General features: G+C 31.7%; 1 protein-coding gene across 5 annotated transcripts; it reads left to right on the forward strand.

Annotated features, from left to right (window-relative positions):
- The first annotated feature begins 106 nt into the window (after window positions 1-106).
- On the forward strand, window positions 107-27,407 carry LOC134721980 (serine/threonine-protein phosphatase 4 regulatory subunit 1-like). 5 transcript variants are annotated; one of them, XM_063585365.1, is made up of 21 exons: window positions 107-175; window positions 3,634-3,678; window positions 7,072-7,183; window positions 7,614-7,720; window positions 8,163-8,305; window positions 8,810-8,870; window positions 9,145-9,230; window positions 11,635-11,739; window positions 12,311-12,376; window positions 13,526-13,684; window positions 14,186-14,304; window positions 15,036-15,850; window positions 16,375-16,511; window positions 17,189-17,374; window positions 17,997-18,158; window positions 22,289-22,389; window positions 22,716-22,836; window positions 23,319-23,434; window positions 23,931-24,091; window positions 24,520-24,725; window positions 25,448-27,407. In XM_063585365.1, the coding sequence occupies exons 1-20, from the start codon at window positions 148-150 to the stop codon at window positions 24,714-24,716; spliced, it is 3,027 nt and encodes a 1,008-aa protein (XP_063441435.1). In that variant the 5' UTR covers window positions 107-147; the 3' UTR covers window positions 24,717-24,725; window positions 25,448-27,407. The 5 variants fall into 5 exon arrangements, with proteins under 5 accessions (XP_063441435.1, XP_063441437.1, XP_063441436.1 ...); XM_063585367.1 differs by having other exon boundaries at window positions 108-175; window positions 16,432-16,511; XM_063585366.1 differs by lacking the exon at window positions 107-175 and adding an exon at window positions 3,389-3,546.
- Window positions 27,408-27,994: the final 587 nt, after the last annotated feature.

Here is a 27,994-nt window from a genome sequence, read left to right on the forward strand (position 1 = left end):
TAAACAGTTTAAATAACCAATTATTGTCAGGTATCTATTGTCCATCTAATGTCCATGTCAATTAAAAATGTTCACTTTAATTTTTACCTGAGGGGAAGTTCTCAGACCTGTTTCTCAACTTAGTTTATTTTGGCACCATCTGGAGGAATGAAAAAAAGTGCACGGCAAAATTCTGGTAAGTTTTTATTTTTCTTAAACATAAAACATACTTAAAATTCATTAATCTAGGGCATGCTATGCCTGATTTTTTTTACAGATGCGCAGGTTTGTCTGTACTCAGAGTAAATTTTGAGGTGAAAATACGGCCATTTTAGCCATAGGGTCCACATGAACCTTAAAACAAAAAATCGGAATTTATTTTAAAAAAAATCCAGAAATATATATTACAGTACATATTCAGATTAAGTTTTATTATCACAGATTTTAATTTGTAACTAAATATAAATTTCCATTTCAGACAGGGAAAAAAGGACAAAAGCTAAGATAAACAAATAGAGTTATTCCTCTTAGTACCGGCTCTTTCCAATCATGTACATATTTTGATAATCGTGTTTCCATATTTGTTCTTACTCATATTTAATAATTAACAGTCAGTATATGTATCATGTTAGATTGATTGTGTTGTTTGTGTGGAGAATGTATGAAATCTGTGATTTGTGTTGATTTATATGCTCTTGATAGGCCCTTTGTTTAGGAATAAAGATATTTGAATTTGAATATACCATAGCTGGATATCCTCAAAATAAACTATATTAATGCCGATTTTAGATGAGTGATACGACCAAAACTTACTAGGGACTTAAAGGAATGGTCAAATCAACCAGCCTGTGGTATATGAACCTTGGGCTATTGATAATTAATAATAACAAAACAGAGAATTTAAGAAAGGTTTGTTATACATCATGTTGGTACCTGAACACTGAATATTGTCAGAGTTGATTCTCGATGACAAGCTTATCAATACGAAGCGGCATCGACCCAGTGCTAGAAAATAACAACAAAGCTTAAAAAGTATGGTGCGTACGAATTAATTAAGAGCCTTCAACAGGAACGTTCAAGCCAAAAAAGGAATGACAAAGATTTACAAATACTTCAGGAGCTTGCGTTGGTTCATGTCTGTTATAGTTACTTTTCGTAAATTGTTTTGTAATAATTTTGGCACCAAGTATGAAGTATACCAATTTTCATGTTTTTTCATAACGGGGCCTTTTACAGTCGACTCGATCTACGGTATGAGTTTTTCTCATTATTGAAGCCGCACGGTAGACCGTAATGTAATTCCTTACATCCACTTCATTTGAACTTCGATGGATAATATTAGCTGTCTCATTGCCAATCATATCACATCTCCTTTAAATTTGTATACAAGCAAAAGTTATCTAATAAGAATAGCCAAATACATCTTTAATTGGCTGTCGATATAATTAGGAACATATTTTCTTTAAATTTCTAAATTCATTAAGGGAGAATTTAATAAGTATAAAAAAAAGTAGATGATGTTCCCACTCGATACCAACTGACTATACGGGGCTCTGTAAGGCCTTAAACAATGAGCAAAACACATAAAAGGTATGTTATCAATTATGTAGGTATATATGCCGAAGCAATGACGTCTATGTAAGTTAGTATTTTAGTATAGTTTTATTTAAATTTTGCATATACATGTACAAACTTTCAGACCATTAATTGCATGCGCTCTGGTAAGCTCTTCAATCAGCTATCTCATTACGTTGTATGCAAAACAAAATAAAGAGATCTCTGATGAAAGCACGGTAAATGTTTAGCCATTAGACGCTAACGGTCGTGTTTGACAGAATAGAACTGTTACAAAATTCTACAGATCGTTTCATTAACTATTGATAGAACGGTGGAGGATAATATCAAGGATTCAAAACTAACATTTGTACTATACTTCCTCGGTTCCGATGCATATACCGAGCTAATACCGTATTTGGAGTTAACATTATAATAGAAGTTAATGGAGTAGAGGACTATATACGGATTCATTTTTAATTCTTTTGTAGTCATTTGTTATAGACACATCATGCACAACGCATGCAGGAAATCAGATAGACCTCATGATTGAATTTGATCAGTTTATATATTATCTGTACACATTTTATTACTTTGTGCACAGGCACTTGTCTCAGAATTTTCCCCAATATAATGTTATATTAAGGTATAAAGGATCAATCTATCTTATGTTAGTGCTTTGTTCTCGTATTATATCTGAAGATTTGACTATCAGAATTGAATAAATGTAGGGTACGAAAAAGTAAATTAACAAAAATACCGAACTTCCAAGCCTTGGAAAATCAAAACGGGAAGTCCGCAATCATATGGCAAAATCAAAAGCTCAAACTCATTAAAGGAGTGGATAACAGCAGTCATTTTTCCCGGCGATTTTGTACATGCATTTTCTATCGTAAAACATGATGAATTAAAACTGGTTTGTAAGCTAGCTTAACCTCTCACTTGTATGACATTCTTATAAAATTTCATTATATTGACAAGGATTGTTTTCACACTTATACCGCGGAATAAATGTCCAAATCTTATTAAGTTTTTCCGTTGCTGTTCACTTTTGAGCGATACTTTGTTTTAAAGAAACCATGTCCGATCGACCAAATGAAAATGAGGGTGTACATGTGGTGTATATGATATATAATACTTTATATATTTGATGAATGCAACATCTTATGAATATAATAACGGTCATTTGTCTTCACAAAGTTAACTGGATGTATGGATTTGTTGAGTTCCTCATTTAAGTTCGAACAACGAAAATATGACAACAGTTACCGTACTACCTTTTCATGGCAAAAATAATTTTACTCATTAGCTTTACAAAAAAAAAGCAAAACTTATTAAGAATTGATTTATTTAGGGCCGAAACAATATAAAATGTCCCAAGTAAAAGTCCTGCGTCAAAAACAGATACGTGACACCACGACAAAAAAAAGTTAATATCAAGCATAGAATGGTGGGAACCAATCCATCCTTATTGGGGCCCCATATTGCGAAAATTAATGAATTATATAATGTGTTATCAAAATACATTTCAAACGTTTTATTCGAATGGAAATTGTCAAATTTTTGTTGAAATGGACGAAATTATATCTGTCAATTCGTCTTTCAATGCATAAATCAATTGAAGAAAATAAGCCCTAATTTCAAGTGCGGAAGCTTATCGGGCACTGACTGCCTAATCACACACAATGCCAAAGTCCTTTGTTTTCATTTTATTATTCAGATAAACGTTTTAACATATATGTTTCAAACCATTAATTGTAGTTATGAAAGACTCCAAGCACAATTTTCACGATAATCTTTACCCGAAAACGTGCATAATTCCCCCCAAAATGATAATCAAATTGTGAATGTAGTTCGCCATTCATGCACATATATTACCGAACACGTTTACGACAGACATCGGAATCATCCGAACAACAAAAAATTCCCTAACCAATCAATCAGAAGAATTTTACAGTCATCGACCAATCAGCGATAGTTTTACAAAGTAGCGTGCTCCTTTCAACATGGCGGGTGAGTCCACCTCATTTAATAAACCCTGTTCTATTTACGAAATTTAAACTTTTCCGCTTTAACTGAAGTAATAATATTATTTTTCAGATATTGACTTTTATGGTGGAATAGGAGACGATAACGGCGAAGAAGGTAAGTTATGTTTACATCAACATTTTTGTCATTGTTTATCACTGCAGAGCAGCGGAGATGACAAAATGTCCCAAGTTCTGAGATTATGATATCCTTTCGCGTCCACTTTCAGTGTTCAACATTTTGAGGGCTTTATCAGTATGTCCGATGTATGAAATACTATTCCTTACAAAATATATAATGCAAAATTTCATATTACGTATTTGTTTTGATACGACACGTGTAGTTTAATTCGTAAATTCAAACATGACGCCAAGATTTGTAGAATCAATGATGCCATGATTGTGATCACGTGATCTGGGTTTCCCCCTAACCCCATGACCCAAGTTCCCGCGCACGATTCCCATTTGAATTTGGTGGCGTGTTTGTGAAGGCTCCGTAAGTATTTTAATTATTTTAGCTACCTGGAAAACAATTGAGTGCTATATTGCTAATTGAATTTGCTATTAAAGTTAATGGCTTAGTCATGAATGAGTAATGACAATGCAGTGCGTCATTCCTGTTGAATAATGGTAAATAGGTCACGCTTCCAGTGAAATCTGTTGCCAAAATTTATTGTAATGGAGGGTAGCGAGAGCGCGCCAAAATTTTTTGGTTAAATTTTGACCCGATAGTAAGTTTTGTATTTAAAAAAAAATATTTTTTCAAAGTTTAGAAGAACTATATGTCGTACTTAGTTAGTTTCATGAACAAAGAAATTTCCATTGTTGCCATTTTCCAATGTTCAGGAAGCATTTTGTAAAGTCGAAATTTGTGCAAAGCACGCTTGCTAGTTATTTTTGTATGAACGAAATCATTAGTACTCAATGACGAAAAATTATTTACATTTGACACGATGTTGATGTTTCTTGATGGATATTGTTTGTGTTGTGTAAATTGCTTTTGTGTACTAAAATCAATTAACATGGCATGAAATATAATTGGTTGAATTTTAAAAAAAAAAATATTCTGGGTAGTATTGTAATACATGTACCTCAAATATACCAACAGGAACTAAGTCTTTCTTTCTCTTCAAAACTAGATATATTGACAAGCTTTGCAAACATTATAAAGAATATTTTTAGCGGAAATAAGTGTGACCTGAACCTGGGTCGCAATTCTGAATGTTTTGAAATAGGAAAAATCCGTAGCTCTATGGTCCGCAAATAGTAAAAAAATAACAAGGACCTATGAGCTACAGTTCCACAGCTATGTCAACCCTAAACTGGCACATTTTGTATGTGTATGTTCCGAGACAGTAGCCTCTAATTCAGGGGTTGTTTGTTTCTGTACATCAGATTTGTATTTCATGATTTGGTTCATCGTTTTTCTATGTAAATCAGGCTGTAAATTTTCTTGGTTGAACTCTTTTTGTCATTCCAATTTTTGTCAAGCCTGCAACTTTTGTTGCAGAAAGCTCGACATAGGGATAGTGTTACGGCGGCGGCGGTGTTAGCTCACTTCTTAAAAGCTTTATATTTTAGAAGGTAAAAGACCTGGATGCTTCATACTTTGTATATAGATGCTTCATGTTAAGAACTTTCCGTCAGTCACATGTCCAGTGTCCTTGACCTCATTTTCATGGTTCAGTGACTACTTGAAAAAAAAGTTAAGATTTTTTGTAATGTTAAATTCTCTCTTATTATAAGTAATTGGATAACTATATTTGGTATGTGCGTACCTTGCAAGGTCCTGATGCCCGTCAGACAGTTTTCACTTGACCTCGACCTCATTTCATGGATCAGTGAACAAGGTTAAGTTTTGGTGGTCAAGTCCATATCTCAGATACTATAAGCAATAGGTCTAGTATATTTGGTGTATGGAAGGACTGTAAGGTGTACATGTCCAACTGGCAGGTGTCATCTGACCTTGACCTCATTTTCATGGTTCGGTGGTTATACAATGTAGTTAAGTTTTTGTGCTTTGGTCTGTTTTTCTTATACTATATGCAATAGGTCTACTATATTTGGTGTATGGAAGGACTGTAAGGTGTACATGTCCAACTGGCAGGTGTCATCTGACCTTGACCTCATTTTCATGGTTCAGTGGTCAAAGTTAAATTTTTGAGTTTTGGTCTATTTTTCCAATACTTTATGCATTAGGTCAACTATATTTACAGTTTTATTTGACCTTGACCTCATTTTCACAGCTTATTGTTCAGTGTTAAGTTCTTGTGTTTTGGTCTGTTTTTCTGAATTTATAAGCAATATGTCAACTATATTTTTTGTATTGAAAAATTGTTAGCTGTACATTTCAGCCTGGCATGGTTCATCTGACCTTGACCTCATTTTCATGGTTCAATGATCAATGTTTTGTTTTCTTTTTTAATGTTGAGTTTATGTGAGAGTTGTAATAAAGCTTTATATTTGGCCTATCAACATATTTTTATATCTATGATAAGTAAAGAAGGCGAGACATTTCAGCGTGTCCACTCTTGTTAAATTGTAAAGGATTTGTTCATTGTAATTTTAATTCAGGTGCTCCTTGTCATTGAAAGTATAATTTCCTGAAGTGTTTGGAACAAAGATTATTACCTCCCGTTTGCTTGATTCTTCCCATTGATAATTGGTTACTATATTAGTAACTAAACAAGTACTATGCTAGTGAGTTCATTTCTTGGAAGTACAAGTCTGGAATAATGGTGATACCTGATCTTAATTACACTTTATGCAGATGGTCTTGAAATGTATTGCAGTGTTAAATATTAAGCTCACATTTAACAATGATTATAGCACAGCAGCCATACTTGAATTGAAAACTCCTCAGACTACTGGAAAATCTTTGAAATTTAAGTCTGAGAAAAGGAAAGCAACCTTGATGCAACTGCAAATGTTGTAAGAGTGATCGAAAGAAATATACTCAAAAGTGCAATGTACTATATTTGTTGTGGGATAACAGTTTGTATTGGGATCTAGTGCCAAATAATTATGACTTTATGATTTGTATTTATTAATAAAATTCTAACAACATCACTATGGGAGAAAATATAATTTATAATTATGAAATATTATTTTGTTTCTAGAAATGAGAGCCTTGTATCCATAACGCTATTCATATTAAAGGAAAAAAATGTTGTAGCATCACATCAATACGACGCTATAAGGCTAGACTAGTGAACGCTATGGGTTTTTTGGACAAGATATATGAAACCTTTAAATAAACTCGTCATAGATACCAGGACTAAATTTAGTATATAGACCAGATGTGGGTTTCGTCTACTAAAGACTCATCAGTGACGCTCGAATCCCAAAAAGTTCAAAATGCCGAAAAAAGTAGGAAGTTGAAGATCATTGAAAATCAACCCCACTATCCATCCCTCTTTGCCAATTTTTTTCTTGTGACCATTGTGAAAAGAAGAATGAAGACATTGGATATTTAGCCATACCATTTGAAATTTGAAAATCTATTTTACAGGTTTTGGTCTGGATGATGATTTGGATGGGGAAGATAATTACAACACAGATGATAAACTTTCACCTCTACAAAAATTGGAGAAATACATGCAAAGTGACAATGTCTACACAAGGTTAGTCAGTTGTTCTGATTCAAAATAAAAGAGAAAAAAAACTTTTTTTACTCAATTTCTATATAAACCTTAAGAATGCAAATAAAATTGAGAATGGAAATGGGGAATGTGTCAAAGAGACAACAACCTGACCATAGAAAAAAAAACAACAGCAGAAGGTCACCAACAGGTCTTCAATGTAGCGAGAAATTCCCCCACCCGGAGGCGTCCACCTGCACCCTGAGGCGTCCTTCAAATAAAAGTTTATTGTGCTTTATTATCTGAGGGATCTGTATTTTTCTTGTAATCTCATTTAACAAACCTTTCTTTGGAGTGTCCTAAAGTGGGTTCATGGCATGGACAATTATTAGATTTCAATTAAATTGGTTGTATACTGAAATAGCAGGACTGATGTTTACATGTAAAAAAAATAAGCACATTTTTTCTGTAGACAAATGGTTGCACGTGGTATGTTGGATACAATTAGAGCAGTGGAAGATGAGGAAGAAGATTGCACACCCGTTTTAGAAGCCATGGTGAAATTATCGGAAGATTCAGGTATGTTATTTGTAAAATAAAAAAAAATGCAAAATGATCTTATTCTTACATACACTGAATGGAACGTTTAATGTAAAACATGTACATTTCTCTGATGTTTTGACCTTGATTGTTGCTAGAATGTAAAATCCAGTCAATGATGTCCGTCAGAAAATTGTTTAATATCTAAATCAAATAAATGAATAGACTTTAAGATATCTAGTGATTTGAAAAAAATGAATTATAAAAAAAGGGGAGTGTTAGTTCCAACAATTGTTAGATTTTGTTGTTTACTCTTACACCAGATGCTGAAATATTTTGACTTATTTTCCCAGCAAATTCTGCTTTTAAGAAATGGTTCAACTTAAAATTAACATTGCTCTGAAAAACTATGATAGCTTTAAAAAAGTCTACCCAATAAGAAAGATAATATGTATTGTAATACTGTTGCTTTTGTTTGTAGATCCCATTGTAAGGTCTGAGTTAATGGAACAGATACCACATTTAGCGATGTACTGTCAGGAAAATAAGGATTTGTTTCCAAACTCTGTATCTTTGTACATTTTACCAATGGTGGTGCGATACTTGAATGACAGAAACAATCAAGTAAGTTTTTCTCCTTTGTTCATTTGTTAATTCTAAAGTACTTGTAAAAAAGTGTTTAAAGATTGGCTTCTCTTTATACACAAATCCATAAAAATTGAAAAATGTGAGTGCAATTTTCTTTTTTAGTTCCCTAATGGGGAAGGTGAAAGGGACTTTAGGTTTGCAGTCTGGCAAATCAGTTTTGCATACTTTTTACTTCATACTTGAAGATATTGATTTGATTTTGGGTATATTATTTAACATGACGGGTTACAAATCAGTTTCGAATTGTGTTCATGTCTGATAATTTTGTGCAGTGTTATGTCCTAGGACTTTTTTCAGTTTTTCACACTTAAATGCTCATCTTTAAAGGAAATCAGTTATCAATGTGCAAACTAGCAAATGTTGTAAATAATGCCAACATGTTTTACTGGACAATTGAATGAAATGCAAAAAAAAAAACCCATAATTCAGTCAGTTTATTTAGAAATGGTTTAACATTGATTGTTTTTTTCTTTTTTACAGGTCAGAAAAACTAGTCAAGCAGCTTTACTTGTACTTCTTGAACAAGAATTAATAAGTAAAGGTAAGAGCTTTCTAAGAATTTGTATCATGCCATGAAATTGCATTATGTTGTCATATTTAAAATATTTCACTTGGCCTATACCTGACTGTTGGTAAAAGAAAATGTAAATGACTCTTTATAATATAGAAAAATTAGTCTGAATTACTTTGATTTTTTATAAGGACAAAAAATAAACCCCCAAAACATCCATAGCATTACCCAGTTGTAACTTCCTTTATGACTTTTAAATGAAGTTCTTGTCGCAATCTTCAAAAAGATATTTTGTTTATTGTAGCTGACATAGAAGAACAAGTAGTGAGTGTGATATTAGATCTAGCCAGTCCAGACAGTATGGATGATTACAGAACAGAAGCTGTAGCTGTAAGTTACTTTTGAGAAAATACAATTGAATAATACCCATTATATTCATAGTACAGGGTTATATATTTCAACTGACACAGCCTAAGTTGTTACCCTGTGTGAAAGACATGGGTAGTGAGATGTTTCATATAATTCACCTTACTACTCTGTCTTTTGCATAGCAGTGACTCCAGTCATCAAGCCAGTTTTAAAAGCCACTGTGTGTTAGACAGGAACCAGTTAAACTATTGCTTAAAGGAATTTTTTGTTACAACTTCTAGCATCTGAAAGAATGATGTAGATGAAATGTTACAACTTAATTGCTACATGAAAGAAGTATTCCTATCTTGCAATTAATTTTATGTAGAATATGTGCTTGTTACACAGAAGATGCAGCTTAGTTTTCTTAAATAAACTATATACTATATTGATTTTATAGCATGTTTGAGAGTATTTTTCTATGTTTCATGTAATATTCATTATTTTGCTGTATTCAAGAAATGCAAGTATTTGGAAAGGCACAGCCCTAATTGATTTGAATGTTTACTTTTCTTGTAGGTTAAGATTTGTACAGAGCTGATGACTGTCAATGCTGGATGTTATAGCTTTTACCTATCACAGCCAGCTTTGATGAGCCTTCTGATCTGAAATACCTTCTGAAATTAACTAATTAGTTTTTTCTTTACAATAGGCTTGCTGCAAACATTTGTGTGGAAAACCGGAGAAACACAAATATCAGAAGTAGGCTGATTTCACTCTATGTTATTGTGATGGAGGAAAAGTATGCATAGGTACTGGCCAAGATGCTGTGATGCATTGATAATATGTTGTATCACAGCCTGCTTGGATCAGTATTTCTCATACACATTACCTGTACAGGATGTCTTGAAGCTCTAATGTAATTAATTAATTTGACAGGTAGATGATTGTAATTAGGATCCACCTGAATCATGCTCCAAGTCATGTGTCATTAATTATTGTAGGAGTAATACTCATTAAGAAGATTTGCTCAAATTATTGAAAGTGTTTATAATTGCTATAAATATTGAAGTGACTATGGAATTATCATTCATATCTGAGAAATCATGATATATGTACTGAAATAACATTCAGTCCACATATGTTTACTGACAAGAATACCATTGAAAAATAATACATGAATGGAAGACCAAGAAGATCTGTAAAACAGAAGAGGTAATTTGCCACCTTGACCCATCAGAGTGACTGTGAAATGTTGGTTATTTTCATATCACAGCCAGCTTTGATGAGCTCAGTGTGAAAATTCAATCAACACATTATTCAGCTTTGCAATAGTCCCTGTATCCTGTATTCAGAAGAATGGATGAAAACTGTGTTTGTGATTAGTACATGTATATATATGGTTTTGTTGATGCATCCATCCTAAATGTGCATCAAAGTGGTTGTGAAATGTAATAGTTCTCATATCACAGCCAGCTTTGATGAGCTTTTAGTATGAAATTTTTTAAAAAGCAAGAGGTTTATATCTGTTATGTCCTTTAATATACTTAACAATGAAAATAATTGTATACAATGTTTCAATTCAACAATAATTTTATTCATTTCAGATAGAAAATGCATGCAAGAAGTTGTCAAAGTGGCTGTGATGTGTGACATCATTCATATCACAGCCTGCTTTGATGAGCTTTTTAATGCAATAAGCCTCTACTAATCTTTATTTCAGCTTCATTTTTGTTCAAGAAAAACAATACTTTCAAGACCTCAAAGTTGTTGTGATGTGTGACACACTCTTCATATCACAGCCTGCTTTGATGAGCTTTTTAATGCCATAAGTCTCCACAAATCTTTATTTCAGCTTTATTTTTGTTCCAGGAAAAACACTGTTTTCAAGACGTCAAAGTTGTTGTGATGTGTTCCAAACTATCATATCACAGCCAGCTTTGATGAGCTTGAAACAGTGAACGTCTTCCATTTTGAGATGAGTTTAGGTTCACGATTTTGTAAAAAAATCTATTGCAAATATTTCCAATGTTGTATTTCATTTTTAAGAAATATCAAAGGTGCTACATATATTTCTGTCTACAACACGTGATATTAAAGATATTAATTTTGTTGTTTGTGGTTTTTTTTTATTCCAGAAGAGGAATATGATAGAAATAAACAGAAGAGGTTATCTTGATGTCAAAGTGGTTGTGACATGTTGTTAAACTTTCATATCACAGCCAGCTTTGATGACAAGAAATCCTTAACACCAGCCATGATTGGTCTACAGTGGAAATTTGCTAAGTTAAAATGGAATCCTGTATTTGTTCATGTATAAAATTTTGTGAATATGAAATAGAATTAAAGATTTAAATGTATGACATGTTAAATATATAATTATACAATATTATTATTCTTTTGGGGTGAATGCACATTTAAAAATTGGTTATGTATTATATTTTAGTTAATGAGTAAAATGTCCCAGTTGTTAGGAAGAGACATGACAGAAAGATTATTCTTATCCAGATTCTGTGAGATGTGTACAGACCCTTTATTTCATGTTAGAAAGGTAGCATACTTATTCTTTGTTTTTCTGTTGAAGATAATTTTATTTCATGTTTTCCAAGAAAATCTCAAAATAAAGAAGTGCTAGTCGTAAACTATTTCAGTTATCAATACACAGAAATCAGTATTACTGCAGAATGTTCATATTTTAATTGTTTAGATTTTAAGTTATATTCACTAACGGATAAAATATTGGGATGATCAAACTGGTTCACTTTGTGGTTGCCAAGCATTTCATATGAGAGTGCATAGATAATATTTGAATGTACAAGAGGAAAATAAAACATTTGACTTTTTAGTTTTGCAGAGTTGCTCAAAACCACAAATTTTAAAGATGGCACTGAATGCTTATGAATTTGATGATAACTACACAACTAAGTTCTGAGAGATTTACAATGTACAACCCCCATAATAAGAATATTGAATGCACAGCTCAATTTTTCATGGCAAAATTTCAATTTCTCAACTGGTCCTACCTGACTTTTGAAGCAATAATCAATATAAAAAAAATCTACAAAGAAAACCTATACATGTAATTGCAAAAGTTTCACATCGAGTTAATCTTGTTGTTACAGGTGTGTGCTGCTAACTTTGGAGACTTCTGTACTGTAGTAGGACAGGACAATACAGAAAGAGAATTGGTAAGATATGTTTGCAACAGCTTTTGAATGTTACTATTCAAACAAAGCATGGTCTTTGGTCATTTTTAAATCAAAATTCAGAGGCTATGTTTTAAGTGGAAAAAATGCAGCAACTCCACATATACCACAGAAATTTCTTAAGAAAAAGGGGAAACCTTTCAATCATCATAGTTGTAAACGTTTAGTTTATTATTTGCAATATCTTGTTTAACCCTATCTTCGCTAGTCAAGGGTTACGATCCACTCCCGCTCTCTTCACCCTTGGCGGATTGAGCCAACATTTCGGAAACACGAGGTAAGGATTTTTATTGGTTGCAGTCAAAATTCGCTGCATCCAATCAAAAAGCGCCTATAACATGATCACGTGTAATGTAGAAAGTGTTTGTAAACAATTACCACATGTTTATATTGTGCAACAAGTCTTTACACCCCTAAACATACGACTATATTTAATGACAACTTAATGTTTTTAATCAACCAATATAAGTTCTTGTGTATGTTTCATGCACAAATGCATGTTGATGTATGTTTTCATTTCCGGCTTTACCAAGTTTGTAGAATCTAGATGATACTGTGGTTTTTACCTCCAAATTAAAGAGTTAAAATGCTACCATTGGTGAAGAATAATATATTCGGAATGGGCGTGATTTTTATCTTCCGATAGATGGCGCAACATTGTTATCACAAATGTTGACTCAATCCGCCAAGGGTGAAGAGAGCGGGAGTTGATCGTAACCCTTGGCTAGCGAAGATGGTGCAACTGGTGTTCTCACTCTACCAGAATGACACTAAAAATCCTATTGGATAGTTTCTTATATTCAAATCTTGTTGAATTCTACAACTGTCAAATAATTTGCATGTTTGTAATGTTTTTATTGAATTGCAGATTGTAATCTTTTATTGCATGACAAAAATTAAAAAAAAGTATTTGTTTAATTATAATGCATGATTGTGTCAAGCATTTCTTTATATTTTGTCTTAAATAAAATGTTTCATATGATCTAAGGTAGTCCATTCCTGTTGACTGATCCTGCATAAACACTTGAATTATTTAGATTACATTGAGTAATGCCTGGACGAGTAATAATACTCATCTGATCTTATTTTCTTAATGGATAACAATGTTTACCAAATTTAAATGCCTTTCAGTTGCCAAAATTTTATTACTTGTGTGAAGATGGAGTTTGGGGAGTGAGGAAAGCATGTGCAGAATGTTTTATGGCTGTTTCCTGTTCGTGTTCACTTGACGTTCGACGGGGAGAGTTGTCTAACTTGTTTGTTAATCTTTTATGTGATTTATCAAGATGGGTAAGTTCTTTAGAATCGACCAAAGTAGGAGTTATGGTTGATTACATATTGTTTTTAGATGTAGTAAATATACACCATATTAGAGGGAACTATCCCACAAGTTTTTTTTTTAAGATCTGATAGATATTATGTTAAAACGTAAATAAATGTTGATGGTCTTTGAGTGTTGTTTGTTATGTCAGTCTTAAACTTAACTTAGAGCAATTCATTAGAGTGTACTAATTCCCGTTTTGGAATCTTTAATACAGTAGTAAAGAATCTAATGATAAAATAATGTCAACAGCTGCAGTATGTGAACAGGTGAAGCATTAAATGACCCAAAAAATAATTTAAAAAAAAAATTATGACAAGTTACTTTTATGAGATCAGCTTGGAGGAAGCTAATACCACTAAATACTGACAAGATTACAAGTTTGACAGCTCCCAAATCCCCCCCCCCCCCCCCCCCCCCCCAATTAATTTGAGTTCATTGATTAACCAAACCATGTATACTTGTTTTAGGTGAGAATGGCAGCATTTCAACAGCTAGGGCCATTCATTTCAACCTTTGCTGATTCTGAACTCACTGGACTATTTGTAAATGAAGAAGGTGTCCTGATAGTTAAGAATCCAGAAAGTTTGTAAGTTATCATTATTCCAGAGAAAGAAATCTAAACAACTTTCTTAATCAGTGATATTGTTTGCCTTAAATTAGTGCCGAATAAAGGCTTTTTCCCCTGGAAAAAAATCCTAATTTGAAAAAAAATGGCTTAAAATTATTCTCAAAAAGACAACTTTTTTTCCCAAACAGTGCAGTCTTAGTAGTAATTGTGCATAAACACAAACTGAAAAACACTCATTTAAACATTTTTCATGCCTGAAATGACTATATATGCAGATTTGAGGGTCTATTTATGAATAATCACTGACAAAAAGTGGTCTTATTTCAAAGCAAGGGTAGACTCTTCTTGAAAGGGGGTCTGTAAATTGAAGTTTCAGTCAAATTTTTGGTTTATTTTAAATTTCCCAATTTGATGAAAATGACGCATATTTTCCCAATAAAAAAGGGTAGAGGTAGTTTTGAAAAAAGCCAACAATATCACTGTTAATCAGTTAACTGTTGTAATATCAATACCAAAATAAGTATGAAAAGAAAAAAAAATCTCATATAATTCCAAATCTGCAACTATTGATAAATGGTAATTGGTGCAATAGAGATAGAGAGATAACATAAACTAAGAAGTTATGTTTGATTTTGTTTTTTTTATATAAAATTTTACTCACTGTCTTCAGCAAATGCACATATCTGCTGTAGTTACTTTTAATAGACTGCAAAATTAAACAAATTAAACAAAATTAATATGTATTGCAGAGAAATTTTAAGAGATTTAGAAGAAAGAATACGAGAAAAAGAAGAATTTGTTGAAGATGTAAGAATGTTTGAAAGAGAAAAACAAAGAGCTCAAGAAGGCTTTTGTGATTCAAATGATAATTTAGAAACAATGGACATATCAGACAGTAACAATCCTAATGATGTTCTTGTTTCTTCGGATGACAGTCTGTCAGCTGAAGAAAAAAGAGCTCATAACTACGAAACTTCTAGTAACAAAAATACAAATAAAACAGAACAAAGTTCAGATTCTAACAGTTCCATAGCTCAATGTGATAATACAACAGACCAAGAAAATACCTGTGATATAAAAGAGCCTGTCTTAGACTCTGAGCCAGTATGTGCCAGTAGTAGTGATCTATCAAATAACAATATAGAAAGAACTAGTGTAGATAGTGATAGTCAATTAACATGTGATAAACCAGAGGTGCAAGATAGCCCCCCACAAGAGGAAGATTTTAACTCGTTTAATTATTGGAGGGCACCTTTGCCTGAAGTAGACTTGACACTTTCTGAAGAACACAAACCTGACAATCAACTGAGTATGTATGCTAGGGGATACGATACTATCACATTAGAGGATATAGCCTTGAATGATGTGGAAAAGAATAATGTCAAAAATTTAAATTCTGACAATGAAGTGCTTGATGAAGGCCAGCAAATAATGACGGCTAATGTTTGTACTTTGAATGAAGTTTCGGAAACAGTAGACAATATTGGTACCACACATGTCATTGGAGATCAACTGAAGGAATTATCCCTTCAGAATGAAAACAATGTACATGGTTTGTACTACGGTAATTATTCTTTTTTATCCTTTGTTTGCTTTGTCAAAATAACTTTCATCTGCACGTTGTTCGCAATCACTTTAATTAATAACAAAGACTTTATATACTGAATAAAAGAGTTAACAGTGTGTATCTGAATGTAAAATCTTACTAATACTTCAAATTATCAATATATCGAAGGAATATCATACTTTCTCCTTTCAAGAATTTCCATTCAAGTTTTTCAATGAAGAATTCTCTTTTACAAGTTAGATCAAGTAGGTCCCTTACATGAACTTGTGGGGGATTCTTCAATAATAAATCTAAAACTAACATAATGCATGACTTAAAAATGTACCTGTTAAAATTTAAAAAAGAAATGTTTTAAGCTACATTTGATCATTAATTCAAAATTTACACCATTGTGCATGCTCAACTATATTTTGCTTATAGACGTAACATGCAATGTTATTTCAATAATTTTGTCTTGATAATGGGGAATGATTTCACTCCGTGAAAGGCTGTCTCCCTTCAGTTCCTACCTATTCTTCCAGATGATATCCTTGGCTATATTGACAGTGATCTATTGCTGTCTTTAATGCCTCTTGCAGATTTAAGCGGTACCAGTCTGGAGTTCATTGATGCTGAAAGTCCAGAACATATCGATGAGGCTGCATTAGCTCAACAGCAGGTGTGTATGAAAAGTGATTGGAAAATAACTGGAAGTTGAAATTTAAAAAAAACACATTTAAAGCTATAGTTGAAGGTTTACATACAAGCAAAATAAAGATATTTTTGTCTTCCTTTCAAATTATTGAATTGTGAAAAACACCTTTGTGTTTGATAAATTAAAAAGCTGAAAAATATAATTACAATAGTTGAAAATTTTGCTTTCAAACAATAAATCTAAAAAAAAAAATGTATTATTTCTGTTCTTGATTATTGTGCTTTTACAATCACTGGGGTCTACAAAGTGAGTTCCCTTATCATGGAGAAAGTGGGGATACGGTCCAGTGTGGTTTACTTGTAAACCCTTTTAGAAAATCATTTGGAATATTTTTTCAGAAAAATCCAAGATTTGCGAGTTTGATCCTTTCTACCAATAGTTGTAACCTTGATTTGTAAACCAAAAATTTATCAGGCCTATGCAGTATTCAAAGTAAAATAATTTTGGTGTTTTTGCTATCAAACACTTTCTTATCTCAATATGTAGTATTTTTATGCAATGGTCGGGTCCTAATATATGGTATAAGCTTTGACCAAATGAATGTTTGATGCCTTATGAAGGATATATTAGGATTACTTTGTTATTAGTTTGAAGATAAATTAGGTTTGAAGCCTTAAATAATTGATCAATACTAATTGTAGGACATAGTACCTCAGAGTTTATTAGAAAGCTACTTGGGAATGGCTGATCCATCCAGAGCACAGACTGTAGATACAGAAATAACCAGACATTGTGCATACAATCTTCCTGCTGTAGCCTACACCTTAGGAAGGAAAAATTGGAACTGTATTAAACTGTTGTATGAAACATTGGCATCAGATATGCAGGTGAGATAGTCATACTAAATTAACAAAGAGTGAATACATGTCTTTTGTTCTTTCTGCAGGATGAAATTGCTTTAAGAATTAAAGTGACTAGTGTTAGCAGACTCATTAGTTGGCCTCAGCCAAATTCTATGAAAATGTATATGCAAAATGCTTATTACCTCAGAATACAAATAAGTTAGAATTTTACTGGCATTACCAATGTAGAGTTATGCACATTTACAAAGTGTAAAATTGTTAGCTTTAAGTTTTTGGTCTTAACTGTAGTTTGCCTCTACCAAATGTAATGAAACCTTAACAAAATGCTTATTATCACAAAATACAGACCAAGATTGAAATTTGCTGGTCTCGCTATTTCTGTTCTTAGTTTTGCTCTTAAATTGGAAAAAGTTTGCCTCCACCGAAGCTACAGATTTATAAAACTTGTCTTAATATTTTTTTACGCAAAATTTATAATGATTAAAAATTTGGGAAACACCAGTTTTACTGGTCTTCAGTTATGTCCCTTTATATGATATGCAAGCAGGGGCATCGTCTGTGTCCATTCCCCATTTATTTCATGCTTATTTATTGTATGTTCTGCATTTTTTTTACCCAAGGTTAAATTAATCTTTTATTTTTACAGTGGAAAGTAAGGAGAACATTAGCATTTTCTATCCATGAAATGGCGATAATTCTTGGTTCTGAAATTACACATCATGATTTGGTACCAGTATTTGATGGATTTCTCAAAGATTTAGATGAAGTCAGAATAGGAGTTCTAAGACACTTTTCAGATTTTCTAAGGGTATGTATGACATCTTTCTCTTAATTGCTTGAAACTTTTACAAGAATTAAGGCACTTTAATTTAAGTGTGTTTAATAATAATCTTAAGACAGACATAGCCTTAACAATTGAATAAAAACTTAATTAAAATTTGATGCATGACAGGGTTCAAGAAAAATGTTTAGTTTAAACAGTATTTATTAATGAAAAATGTCAAGACAAATATTACAATTTTTATACGACCGCAAATTTTGAAAAAATTTTCGTCGTATATTGCTATCACGTTGGCGTCGTCGTCGTCGTCGTCGTCGTCGTCGTCGTCCGTCGTCGTCGTCGTCGTCCGAATACTTTTAGTTTTCGCACTCTAACTTTAGTAAAAGTGAATAGAAATCTATGAAATTTTAACACAAGGTTTATGACCATAAAAGGAAGGCTGGTATTGATTTTGGGAGTTTTGGTCCCAACATTTTAGGAATAAGGGGCCAAAAAGGGCCCAAATAAGCATTTTCTTGGTTTTCGCACTATAACTTTAGTTTAAGTTAATAGAAATCTATGAAATTTTGACACAAGGTTTATGACCACAAAAGAAAGGTTAGGATTGATTTTGGGAGTTTTGGTTTCAACAGTTTAGGAATAAGGGGCCAAAAAAGGGCCCAAATAAGCATTATTCTTGGTTTTCGCACAATAACTTTAGTTAAAGTAAATAGAAATCAATGAAATTTAAACACAATGTTTATGACCACAAAAGGAAGGTTGGTATTGATTTTGGGAGTTTCGGTCCCAACAGTTTAGGAATTAGGGGCCAAAAAGGGACCCAAATAAGCATTTTTCTTGGTTTTCGCACCATAGCGTTAGTATAAGTCAATAGAAATCTATGAAATTTAAACACAACGTTTATGACTATAAAAGGAAGGTTGGTATTGATTTTGGGAGTTTTGGTCCCAACAGTTAAGGAAAAAGGGGCCCAAAGGGTCCAAAATTAAACTTTGTTTGATTTCATCAAAATTGAATAATTGGGGTTCTTTAATATGCCGAATCTAACTGTGTATGTAGATTCTTAATTTTTGGACCCGTTTTCAAATTGGTCTACATTAAGGTCCAAAGGGTCCAAAATTAAACTTAGTTTGATTTTAACAAAAATTGAAACCTTGGGGTTCTTTGATATGCTGAATCTAAAAATGTACTTAGATTTTTGATTATTGGCCCAGTTTTCAAGTTGGCCCAAATCGAGGTCCAAAATTAAACATTGTTTGATTTCATAAAAAATTGAATAATTGGGGTTCTTTGATATGCCAAATCTAACTGTGTATGTACATTCTTAATTTTTGGTCCAGTTTTAAAATTGGTCTAAATTAAAGTGCAAAGGGTCCAAAATTAAACTAAGTTTGATTTTAACAAAAATTAAATTCTTGGGCCTCTTTGATATGCTGAATCTAAACCTGTACTTAGATTTTTGATTATGGGCCCAGTTTTCAAGTTGGTCCAAATCAGGATCTAAAATTATTATATTAAGTATTGTGCAATAGCAAGTCTTTTCAATTGCACAGTATTGTGCAATGGCAAGAAATATCTAATTTCACAATATTGTGAAATAGCAAATTTTTTTTTAATTAAGAGTTATCTTTCTTTGTCCAATATAGTAAGCAAGAAATATCTGCAAGAATTTTTTTTAATTGGAGTTATCTTTCTTTGTCCAGAATCAACTTAAATCTTTGTTATATACAATATACAATGTATATTCACTTTTTACTACCAACTGATAAATTTAAATAATCTTTACCATTCAGTGATAACAAGCAGTTTTTTTACATCTTAATATTTTATGATGTATTTAAATGAGTAGTAATTGTTGCAAACTCCATTAGAATATTTTAATTGAAATTAGTTTGGGAATAAGGGAAAGGGGGATGTGATTAAAAAATTGGGTTCAATTTTTATACGACCGCAAATTTTGAAAAAATTTTCGTCGTATATTGCTATCACGTTGGCGTCGTCGTCGTCGTCGTCGTCGTCGTCGTCGTCCGAATACTTTTAGTTTTCGCACTCTAACTTTAGTAAAAGTGAATATAAATCTATAAAATTTTATCACAAGGTTAATGACCACAAAAGGAAGGTTGGTATTGATTTTGGGAGTTTTGGTCCCAACATTTTAGGAATTAGGGGCCAAAAAGGGCCCAAATAAGCATTTTCTTGGTTTTCGCACTATAACTTTAGCTTAAGTTAATAGAAATCTATGAAATTTTGACACAAGGTTTATGACCACAAAAGAAAGGTTGGGATTGATTTTGGGAGTTTTGGTTTCAATAGTGTAGGAATTAGGGGCCAAAAAAGGGCCCAAATAAGCATTATTCTTGGTTTTCGCACAATAACTTTAGTTTAAGTAAATAGAAAATAATGAAATTTAAACACAATGTTTATGACCACAAAAGGAAGGTTGGTATTGATTTTGGGAGTTTAGGTCCCAACAGTTTAGGAATTAGGGGCCAAAAAGGGACCCAAATAAGCATTTTTCTTGGTTTTCGCACCATAACTTTAGTATAAGTAAATAGAAATCTATGAAATTTAAACACAAGGTTTATGACCATAAAAGGAAGGTTGGTAATGATTTTGGGAGTTTTGGTCCCAACAGTTTAGGAATAAGGGGCCCAAAGGGTCCAAAATTAAACTTTGTTTGATTTCATCAAGAATTGAATAATTGGGGTTCTTTGATATGCCGAATCTAACTGTGTATGTAGATTTTTAACTTTTGGTCCCGTGTTCAAATTGGTCTACATTAAGGTCCAAAGGGTCCAAAATTAAACTTAGTTTGATTTTGACAAAAAATTAATCGGTTGGGTTCTTTGATATGCTGAATCTAAAATGTACTTAGATTCTTGATTATCGGCCCAGTTTTCAAGTTGGTCCAAATCGGGGTCCAAAATTAAACTTTGTTTGATTTCATCAAAAATTGAATAAATGGGGTTCTTTGATATGCCAAATCTAACTGTGTATGTAGATTCCTCATTTTTGGTCTTGTTTTCAAATTGGTCTACATTAAAGTCCAAAGGGTCCAAAATTAAACTTAGTTTGATTTTAACAAAAATTGAAATCTTAGGGTTCTTTGATATGCTGAATCCAAACATGTACTTAGATTTTTGATTCTGGGCCCAGTTTTCAAGTTGGTCCAAATCAGGATCTAAAATTATTATATTAAGTTTTGTGCAATAGCAAGTCTTTTCAATTGCACAGTATTGCGCAATGGCAAGAAATATCTTATTGCATAATATTGTGAAATAGCAAATTTTTTTTTAATTAGAGTTGTCTTTCTTTGTCCAGAATAGAAAGCAAGAAATATCTTATTGCAAGATTTTTTTTTAATTGGAGTTATCTTTCTTTGTCCATAATCAACTTAAATCTTTGTTATATACAATATACAATGTATATTCACTTTTTACTACCAACTGATAAATTTAAATAATCTTTACCATTCAGTGATAACAATCAGTTTTTTTACACCTTAATATTTTATGATGTATTTAAATGAGTAGTTATTGTTGCAAACTCCATTAAATATATTTTAATTGAGATTAGTTTTGGAATAAGGGAAAGGGGGATGTGATTAAAAAAAATTTCTCATTTGAAATTTCATAAATTAAAAGAAAATTTCTTCAAACATTTTTTTGAGAGGATTAATATTCAACAGCATAGTGAATTGCTCTAAGAGAAAACAAAAATTTTAAGTTCATAAGAACACATTCATTCTGTGTCAGAAACCTATGCTGTGTCAACTATTTAATCACAATCCAAATTTAGAGCTGAATCCAGCTTGAATGTTGTGTCCATACTTGCCCCAACCGTTCAGGGTTCAACCTCTGCGGTCGTATAAAGCTACGCCCTGCGGAGCATCTGGTACATAAAGTTCAAATATGGGATTCGGAAACAAGTTTGGAAAAACTTTTATAAATCCGTCTCCCTAAATGTTTGCCATTTCTGTCTATTTTCTATGAGGAAAATGATTTTTGTTCTCAATAATTTGTAAAAGTAGTTGTCAGATCATGGGCTATTTAAAAGCATGCATATTGACTTGGTATTAGCCCATGCTGTGTAAAATACTAGTCCCTTTTAAATGCATATATATCATGATTATTTATTTCAATGGTGTTTTCTTTCAGCTGCTGACACAAGAAACCAGGAAACAGTATTTGAGTAAAATGGATAGTTTCATGAGCCTCGACAATCATAAAAACTGGAGATTTAGATTTGAATTAGCAGAGTAAGTTCAATTATGCCCATCCAATACAGCATAATACTTTGACTGAACAGATATGTAAATAGAATTACACCTGGAAATGGAATCTGGTGTTGAACACAAACCCAGAAATTACTCTCTCACGTGAACATTAAAAAAAATTAAACCTATATTTGTGACATGTTTCATATTTAAATTACCAGAATGTTTAACACAAGTTTTGATGATCAGCTTACTGTTTTGTCATACTTCATGATTTTTTTTTATCCTGCAACCACTATTTATATACATGTAACAGTTTACTGAATATTTGAGAAGGTAAGAATTTCATTGCTATATTTGTATTGCAGGCAGTTGATATCTATCACAGAATTGTTTAGTGCTACAGAAGTTAGTCAATATGTTCTGCCTTTAGGCTTAGCTTTATGTGAAGACAGGGTTTCTGAAGTTCGCAGAATGGCTTTTAGTTTGGTAGGTTTAAACCTTTATTTTTCAGTACTGTATATTTCTATTGCTTATGTGCCAACCATTACTATTTATGTCTGACCTCTGACGAAGTTCTTTGATAGAGATATACAAGTGTTGCTTTTTTTGGCGGAGACGGCAGAGAATGTCTCAACACTGTCTCAATTACAATTGTCAAGAGTTGTGCGTGCTAAAACAAACAGCTTTAGCAATGTTGCTGTCCATGATATTGTCTCTGAATTTCCTGCCAACTATTTCAGGATTAAAGTGTATTACAAATTTTGTAAATGAAACACTTTCATTCATAATAATGGGGGTTGTTTTTCAATGGCTCATAAACTGCAACCATAAGTTTTTGGGGTAGTAAGGTCAATTGTAGATTGTAGAAATGTGCTATATGTGCTGATTTTTAAATTTAAATTTATTGGTAATAATGTGTAGAATTATAGTTTTGTTCATAATTATCACATTGTTTCTTGTTTTGACAGATGAGTGTTATAATGAGGAAATTGTCAACAGATGATGATGATAAACTTATGGAAGGATTACTAAACCAGTTAGTCAATTTGTTTGCCAAGAGCAATAAATGGTTGGGTAGACAAATGTAAGTGTTTCTAGGTATACTTGGATAAATGCAATCATAAGCCAAATATATACCCAGATATTCAAAATAAGTTACAAAATGATTGTGTATGTGTAAAATGTGATAATTGTCAAGTAAAAGTTGTGCATGATGCTGCATAAAACTACCTTTTCAAAAATAAAAATGACCACTGTTAAAGACCATTTATAAATCACAGATAGAATATAGTCTATAAATGATTAATACAATGCGGTATTAAATATTTATATTTACCATGTTCAAATAGTAAATTATTTGCTACTCTTCAGAGTCTTCATGCATTTGTTAAAGTCATTTTGGAACTCCATTTTTAAGACTATATGGAAGTATGTATATTTTCATGAATTAACCAGAAAAGAATACCTGTAGTGAATAAAAATAAGAAACTTGCGAAATCTATAAATCTGATTTATTTATATTTTTGTAAGTTTGTTGCATAAAACTTCATTGAAATGTTCAAAATCTTGTACTATTTTAGATTCGCTCAGCTGACACAAGCCATCATAGATTATAATGCAGTTCCACTCAATAGACTTGTAACCATAATACTCCCTGGACTGTTCGCATTGAGTACAGATAGTGTGCCAAATGTCCGGATATCTGTTGCCAAAGCTTTGTCACAGTCATTGATGAATAAAGGTTAGTTGTAAAAATAAAATATTATAAAATCTTTTATTAAAAATTTGTTTTTATCTTGCCTTGGACATTTGAAAAAAATAGATGTTTAGGTGATGTCAACATTAAAATTGATAGTTTAGTGATTAAGTCAGATATTTCAGAACTTCTTGTGTACATTGGCACATCTCTTCATTATTTGGCCTTGGTCATTGTTTTATTTTTTAATTCATAACTTTTACTCTGTGAATATAAGAATTATAGGATATACTATATAAAAAAATTTATTAAAATTTATGTTTAAAAAAATGAGCCACAAGGAAATTGATGTTTTAAAAAAAGTGTTTTCCAAGAGAAAGGAGTTGAGTGTAATTTATTCTAAAGTGAACACAAAACAATGTATAGAAATTTAAGGATTTAAAAGGATGTTCATTTGATCATTTCAATTGTAGGTTTCTTTTTTACCGAAAAGAATCCATGTTGTGAAGAATTGAAAAAAGTCATAGAACAATTACAAAATGACCAAGATCGTGATGTTCGATACTTCTCTAGTCCAGTGGCGGAAACCACATATGAGGAGGAAGACCTAGAGGAACAAGAACCTCTGTCGGAGGAAGACAAAGTCAAAAATAAATATATGTCTGTTTAGAAAACAAGGGTAGGTATTCACTGTCTAGATTTGTTAAGATTGAGAAACAATGTCAAGAAAGATGAAGACTACATGACACAAACAAAAGCTTTAGATATAAATTATAAATGGCAGGTTTCTGGTCTTGAGGTTAGTTAAGCAAAGAAGCCATTTTCTCTATCAAATCAAATGTGTTCGAGTTTATTTTTCACATGTCATATTTACTCGATTGTTTTGACTACATTGATGGAACATATTTTATTTGCCACACTAATCATAATATAAGGAAAAAAAATTGGTTTTTTTTTAGAACTACTCTGAGGAAATCTTCTTCAAATAAAAAAATAATGTAAAATTTGGAAAAACTAAAGAAAAGAAAAAAGACTTAAAAATAGAAAAAAAAAAGTTTTACCATGTCACTACTTCCAAAATTAATTTCAATTTCGAACTTAAGTTTGCTATAACTAAATGTTATGAAACTTGTACACAATGCTGAATACCACAAAACACCATTTAAAAAGTAAAATCACAAATATACTGAACTCAGAGGAAAATCAATATGGAAAGTCCATAATAAGTTTGAGTTGTGTCACTTTAGAATGTTATCTGTTTATGGTACAGTCATTTAATTGTTCATTGAATGTGTCTGTTGGTAGTACAGGAAGATTTTTTGTAGGGTTATAAATTTTTTGTCTTTTTGGTGTATATAGTAAATGTTAATTGAAATTATATTGTTTGCTTTTATTTTTCAGTTACCACTGAGACATGGGAAGATTAATTGAAGTGCTCAGGGACTGGAGTTTGTTATGCAATAACCTTTCCATGAAAGGAGCAAATCAAGAGTGATCAAAACTTATTTGTTAAACAAAAATACAGAATCATGAAATGTTTTATAATGACTATTTATTACCAGAGGATTTTATTTATTGAATTGTTTTATTTTTAGGGAGATCTGTTATGAAAGCTGTGATTTTATGATATGGTATTTCTTTTTATATGCAGATTTTTTGTTATGTGATATTTTATCTGCCATAATACTGTGATGATCACAGTTTTCCAATATATTGTTATTTTGAGTAGGATTTCCATCCAATGTGTCATGTTAATGCTGATCATGTATTAATATTAAAGTAAATTTGTACTTGCTGTAAACCAACTGATTTTCATGAATATTTTGAACTTCAACCTTATATATTAATGCATCAATGAAATAAGAACATTGAGCAAATAAAGCCACGAAGTTCAATAGAATGATTGAAGTGAAATATACAGTATCTCGAAGAAAAAAAGTAAGTTGGTTTACAGTATTAAAATAAGGGGGAAATATTTTTTAAAATGAGATGAATTTTTGTAAGTGCTAAGGAAGGAATGTATCTTGCCAAGTTCTGTGATTATTAGATGGTAGACAGTGTAATATTAATATTATAATAGAGATTAATTCAATATTATGTAGTTTGGACATTGTAAAAATTGTTAACCAAAGTTGGGGAAAAGGGAGATAAGTTTAAACAATGTTAAAACAACTTACTGGTTCGGGTAAGGGAGGTGGTTTTAAGTGAAGTTGTTTAATTCTACAATTTATACATATACATAAAGTAAGTTGAGAACGTTTTTGTTCAGTTTTATTGTTTGTGATCCAAAGCTATTAACACTTGTGTGTTGTTTTCTCACATGTTAAAATATGCACTTGTGTACATGCTTGTGTACGATGGATAAAAGAAGAACCAGTTAATCCATGGAAATTTATGAGATTTGTGTTTTGTGTAATAGCTTCCTTTGATTGGTTTTTAATTGCCCCTTTGGTATTTTCTTTCCTTTTTTTATAATGGTCAAAAATGTCTATTCAATTACAATTTTTCTAGAAGATGTCCATTTTAAAATGTTAATCATGCTTTTATATTTATAAGATTTGCATGGCTCAGTTCATCCACAACAATTATGGTAATCCAAACAATTGGTCTGAATAGATTTGAGAATATTTTATAACATTCTTCATCTTGTTTTAATTAATGAATACATCATACATGTAGCTTATTTTTAGTACTCGCTCTCAAACTATTTTCTTCTTGAATGGAGTAGATAAGTATTAAATACTTGTAATTAATTACCTTTTATTTATACATTTCAATTTTAAGGTGGATTTTATTTTAGCATAACAAATATAAATTATACTAAAGGAATAAACCATTCTATTACAGTATGTCTTAGAATAAGATGATTGTGTTATATTTAAGAAGTTCATACATGACAAATAATTTATTGTTTCTTCTTGGTAATCTTCATTTAATAGTTCCTGTCCAACATTTTACATAGAAAGTTGAGTCCAAACTGCAGTTTCCACATGCTACTGTATAACATGAAATCCTCAAAAACTTGGTGCAATTTTTTCATTCTATTTTTTTAATAACTTTCATCAAGTTTTAAGAAATTTCAGCTTTCGTTCTTGAATTCATGTAGTACAATTCCTTGTTTCAAAGCAAGTTTCGATTACTTCTAAAAAACAGTCTTTTTACAGCTAATGATGTGAAGTTAACTGTCTAGTTCCAATGTAACTGAATGGGCAAACAACATTTTGAAGATATTTTTTACTAGGATGCATGAAAAGGCAGGGTAGTAAAACTATTATTTAAATTAGGACCAATTGTTATGCAGTTTGTATTTATATTGAAACAAATTATTTGAAATAAAAAAATAAATGATATTAAATTGAAATTGTATTTGTCATTTTTTGTGTGTTAGGTGGGTTTATTGCATAAGCCTTCATCAAAAGTAAGTTAATTACTGTAAATATATTTGGAAGGGTTGATCCTTTTACAAAACAACCTTGAAAAAGAAGGGAAAAAATCCATTTTTATTTTCTTTATAAACTGAAATATGACTTTCCATTGGTAATAGTAAAATATTATGAAAAATATCCAAATTACAGGTCCTTGAAAAGGAAACAAAGCTATTTGATGTAAAATGACAAAGCCTTTCGAATATATTGGTTTACTTTCTGTTTTATATAGAAAGTTTTAGAAAACTGCATAGGATAAGGCTTTGGATGCAAATGACCTGTTGCCTAATAGATAGAGAGGTCTTGTAAATGGAGCCATTTGTTTGCTTCTCCCCTCAAATAGACATCAAGAGATATGAAACTTAAACACATTAGTCTCTTACTTGTGCAAAACTCCTCAAAACAGGAGAATTCGCATTGATATTTGCATTCAAGTAAAGTGTCTCCTAGCAAGAATAAACAAGAATGTGTCCCAAGTACACAGGTATCCGCACTATCATTTTCTGTTCAGTGGACCGTGAAA

The sequence above is a fragment of the Mytilus trossulus genome, chromosome 6 (assembly GCF_036588685.1).
Source record: "Mytilus trossulus isolate FHL-02 chromosome 6, PNRI_Mtr1.1.1.hap1, whole genome shotgun sequence".
Taxonomy (NCBI): domain Eukaryota; kingdom Metazoa; phylum Mollusca; class Bivalvia; order Mytilida; family Mytilidae; genus Mytilus; species Mytilus trossulus.

Bases quoted from the DNA above. Each gene is read 5' to 3' on its own strand.
- LOC134721980 (XM_063585365.1), top strand. From the start codon at position 148: ATGAAAAAAAGTGCACGGCAAAATTCTG. The intron at 9,231-11,634 runs GTAAGTTACTTT...ATTATATTTTAG, and splicing joins ACAGAACAGAAGCTGTAGCT to TTAATGAGTAAAATGTCCCA. The intron at 12,377-13,525 runs GTAAGATATGTT...AATGCCTTTCAG, and splicing joins ACAATACAGAAAGAGAATTG to TTGCCAAAATTTTATTACTT.